This window comes from Sardina pilchardus, chromosome 17 (assembly GCF_963854185.1).
Source record: "Sardina pilchardus chromosome 17, fSarPil1.1, whole genome shotgun sequence".
In the NCBI taxonomy this organism is placed as follows: Eukaryota; Metazoa; Chordata; class Actinopteri; order Clupeiformes; family Clupeidae; genus Sardina; species Sardina pilchardus.
In genome coordinates, this window is record NC_085010.1 from 33,009,920 (window position 1) to 33,014,919 (window position 5,000).

At 43.5% G+C, this 5,000-nt stretch overlaps 1 protein-coding gene across 2 annotated transcripts in view; it reads right to left on the reverse strand.

Annotated features, from left to right (window-relative positions):
- The window catches only part of LOC134062364 (small lysine-rich protein 1), a 6,661-nt gene that overhangs the window by 961 nt on the left and 700 nt on the right, over positions 1–5,000 (reverse strand). For both annotated transcript variants that reach the window (XM_062518353.1, XM_062518352.1), the window contains exons 2-3: positions 2,258–2,315; positions 1–34 (exon numbers count right to left, since the gene is read on the reverse strand). The exon at positions 1–34 is cut by the window's left edge and continues 961 nt beyond it. In XM_062518353.1, the coding sequence (XP_062374337.1) occupies positions 1–34; positions 2,258–2,260 (37 nt within the window). In that variant the 5' untranslated portion in view covers positions 2,261–2,315. The remainder of the gene's footprint in view (positions 35–2,257; positions 2,316–5,000) is intronic.

Below are 5,000 nucleotides of genomic sequence, written 5' to 3' on the forward strand. Positions count from 1 at the left end.
CGCTGTGTGAGCGCTGCTTCCTGCCCTCTGCTGGCTGGACAGAGAAGTGCAGCACATCACAAACCAGCTGGAGTCACAGCTGACACGTGGAATACAGTTAATGTCTGTAAGTCACAGCTGACACGTGGAATACAGTTAACGTCTGTAAGTCACAGCTGACACGTGGAATACAGTTAACGTCTGTAAGTCACAGCTGACACGTGGAATACAGTTAACGTCTTTTAGTCACAGCTGACACGTGGAATACAGTTAACGTCTGTAAGTCACAGCTGACACGTGGAATACAGTTAACGTCTGTAAGTCACAGCTGACACGTGGAATACAGTTAACGTCTGTAAGTCACAGCTGACACGTGGAATACAGTTAACGTCTGTAAGTCACAGCTGACACGTGGAATACAGTTAACGTCTGTAAGTCACAGCTGACACGTGGAATACAGTTAACGTCTGTTAGTCACAGCTGACACATGGGATACAGTTAACGGCTGTAAGTCACAGCTGACACCTTATTTAGATGTGTTCAAATGTTTGCGCGCACACTTTTCCCAATGACAAATTATTATTATTATTAATGTTTATTTAGTATGGACATAGCAATTACATTGGACAAACCAGATGCATTGTTTTGAGTGTTTTAGCACAGGTGCTAATTCGCAACACTTGTCCATAGGCGGCTTTTAAGGAGATCATCATAATAGGCTGCAGGCAAGATTTCAAAGCTACCTTCACTCCTGCTTTTACAAGCAAATATAAAATAGAAACCACCTGAATAATCCAGAATGTTTTAATGCAGATATTATTTGCCGGGATTGGACTGGTATGATTTAGCCTACTGCAGGGGTCCGCAACCTTTCTTATCACAAAAGAGCCATTTTGCTAGCCTGGTCCTACCATATCCTTGTACATTTATAATGTACAGAGAGGCTGGCCACAGATGTCTCTGTGTGTGTGTGTGTGTGTGTGTGTGTGTGTGTGTGTGTGTGTGTGTGTGTGTGTGTGTGTGTGTGTGTGTGTGTGTGTGTGTGTGTGTGTGTGTGTGTGTGTGGTGTGTGTGTGTGTGTGTGTGTGTGTGTGTGTGTGTGTGTGTGTCCTACCATATCCTTGTCCATTCATAATGTACAGAGAGGCTGGCCACTTTCCATTGCCAAGCGTGAACTTCCTTGAATGCGGATACTCTGTTGATGTTTAAAACTATTGGATCTGCCCAGAGCCACTCAGATCTGCCATAACCAATCGCTAACGCTTGGTTGACGTGACATGCTCAAACTAGCGCACAACCTCAACGTCATAGTTCTCAGCTACTCCTTCTGTTAGCTGATTGGACCTGCACATTTTTGACTCGAGAAAACCTGCGAATATACCATAGACAGTAAAAGATATGGACAGAGCTATCACGTAGGCGTCAGCAGAGACCAAGGAAGCTCAGGGGGCTCAGGGGGACGTACATGTGACGTAGGCACGTAGTCTGACCTATGGCGACGCTTCACTCTCTCTGGACGCATGCGCATTACCCAACCTACGTCACTTTAGCATTGATTTCGGAAAACGTTTATTACGATAAGACAGTTATGAGATTATGACATCAATTTCACAATGTAGTATGTACTCCGACAATAGAAAATGTTCATATACAGGCTTAAAACGCTTCAGCTGTAACATTATTTGATGTCAAAAGTGGCACTTACGCCCAATAGGATACAATGGAATGGCTAGCTAGCACTGGTCTCCTATTTACCATGGCGGCCGCCATACTGTCTACACTCTTCGAACGTTCGCCTGCCCCCTTGGAATATACCGCAGATCCCGACTACGTACTGAAGTGAAGTGAAAACTGAGCGGAAGTACAGTATGTAGGAAGGCGGAGCCAGGCTGCCATTGCGCCCCAAATAACAGAGCTTGCAAACGTTTAAGTTTTCATTTTTTGTTAAAAAGAAAAATGTACATATATATATTTCACCTGTTACAACCACTGAATACAGCAACATAAGTGCAGTGTGCATTTATAGGCCTACTTTGAAATAAATTAAACAGTGAACTGTAGGCCTATTTAAGTCCTTCCTATATTAGTGTAAAAGTAAAATAAAAACTAGCCCACTTTAATATAAATAAAACATTTAGCTGCAGCATAGCATAGATTTCTTCATGGTTAGGCTGCCGCAAGCAGCCTACTGCATCATACTGCGGTGATTCAGAACATCACAGGGTGAAGGGGAGCCCTACGTTATAGTTACGGTATCTATGGTTACCAAAGCACTTACCATGGCGTGACTTTCAGATTATGACTCACTGGCACCACCTGGTGGTCTTGTCCTCCCTCTGCCAATAAAACAAAGAGGTGTGATTCTAGGGGTTCATATAGTCAGGGGTGAATCTAGGGGTTCATATCATAGTCAGGGGTGAATCTAGGGGTTCATATCATAGTCAGGGGTGAATCTAGGGGTTCATATAGTCAGGGGTGAGTCTAGGGGTTCATATCATAGTCAGGGGTGAATCTAGGGGTTCATATAGTCAGGGGTGAATCTAGGGGTTCATATAGTCAGGGGTGAGTCTAGGGGTTCATATCATAGTCAGGGTGAATCTAGGGGTTCATATAGTCAGGGGTGAATCTAGGGGTTCATATAGTCAGGGGTGAATCTAGGGGTTCATATCATAGTCAGGGGTGAATCTAGGGGTTCATATAGTCAGGGGTGAATCTAGGGGTTCATATCATAGTCAGGGGTGAATCTAGGGGTTCATATAGTCAGGGGTGAATCTAGGGGTTCATATAGTCAGGGTGAATCTAGGGGTTCATATAGTCAGGGTGAATCTAGGGGTTCATATAGTCAGGGGTGAATCTAGGGGTTCATATAGTCAGGGTGAATCTAGGGGTTCATATAGTCAGGGGTGAATCTAGGATCAGGCCTTTAGGGTTTTTTGGGGGTCACTAGACCTCCAGCTGCACTGAGGCAGAAGACCAGCAGGGGGCGATGGTCCCCCGTGAGAAAATGTGTTTTTATATTTTAACATTTGAATGCATCAATCTGGTGCACAGAGGTTGGGCTTGATTATTTTGTATGTATGGAAGAAATATTTGTTCTTCACCTTAAACCTTCATGTACAGGTGGAATAGTCACGATGATTGCAATAAGTTCACAACCACAAGGCATATTTTTCACAGGTCAAAAATGGTCAGAAATAGTGTACATTTCAGCACCCCTTTACATTATGCAGTGGTGGTCACCTGTGTTGTTCAGCTACTCTGAGATGAGCTTATCTCCACATGCTAGGTATCTCCACATGCTAGTTATTTCTCTCCACATGCTATTATCTCCACATGCTAGTTATTTCTCTCCACATGCTAGTTATTTCTCTCCACATGCTAGGTATCTCCACATGCTAGTTATTTCTCTCCACATGCTAGTTATTTCTCTCCACATGCTAGTTATTTCTCTCCACATGCTATTATCTCCACATGCTAGTTGTTTATCTCCACATGCTATTATTTCCACATGCTAGTTGTTTATCTCCACATGCTAGGTATCTCCACATGCTGTATCTGCCTTTCTCAGCACAACCCCTAATCAACAGATACAGTGGACCTCGTCCCAAGTGGGCAGTTTTGTCCAGTTTAAATATATTTCAGAATAGGCCTACATGAACAATAAAAAACTGGTGGTCTTAACTGTAACCTATTTATTTATTTTGAATGATGCGATAGGCCTACCACTTGTGCTGATGTAGGTGTTATCACCAAGACATACAGTATCATATACAGTAGCCTAGTACCCAATGCATAGCCTCTGAGTGACTATCAGCAATTGTAGTGTAACATTGTATAAAATTAAACAGCTTAGTTGATGCACTAGAGATATGCCACAGCCACAACCACACACACACACACACACACACACACACACACACACACACACACATACACACATGTACACACACACACACACACACACACACACACACACACACACAGACAACTAACGTTAAAGGGATAATCCGGAGTGAAATGCACTTTAGATCAATTTTTCGGACTATTGGGAGTACATACGTTGAGTTGACACCAAAATCATGTCATTCGGATGTATTTTGAGAAAGTTCGAGTTCACCGTTTTTAGCCAAAACTCGTTAGCCTGTAAGTGACCGGGGCAGGTCCTTTCGCCACTACAAAACGCTATTTTTATACCTCTTCTACTGTTCCAAACAACACTACACTTACGTGGTAATGAGTAGAGGGTCCCTAAAGCCAAACCGAAGTATCCCCACGTCTTTATGTGGTCGGATAGAGAGTCCAGAATCAATTTAATCGAGTCAGTACCTTTCCGGAAATGTTAGTAAAGTGTTGTGGAAGCGTTGCGCAGTTGCCGCAGCGACATTTCCGGAAGGTACTGACTCGATTAAATTCATTCTGGACTCTCTATCCGACCACATAAAGACGTGGGGATACTTCGGTTTGGCTTTAGGGACCCTCTACTCACTACCACGTAAGTGTAGTGTTGTTTGGAACAGTAGAAGAGGTATAAAAATAGCGTTTTGTAGTGGCGAAAGGACCTGCCCCGGTCACTTACAGGCTAACGAGTTTTGGCTAAAAACGGTGAACTCGAACTTTCTCAAAATACATCCGAATGACATGATTTTGGTGTCAACTCAACGTATGTACTCCCAATAGTCCGAAAAATGTATCTAAAGTGCATTTCACTCCGGATTATCCCTTTAAATCACTGACCTCGTCCAGCTCATATCGGGTGTGGATACAAATAACTAATCAACACTTTTTCGCTATCTGGTCCACTGCAAGATTCCTCAAGATATATGGTTTAATACAGCAGTGGCAAACAGTGCCGATACTTACTGTGTACCTCTGTGTAGCCTGCAGCTGTCGCCACTGAGCTGAGAATGAGCGGCAGGAGACATGAACGCACGCGGCTCCACATCATTTCGGTGGCAATTAGACGCCAAGGCTGCGTAACTTGTCGCGCTATAGATCTACATAATATTGAATGCCATGATCGA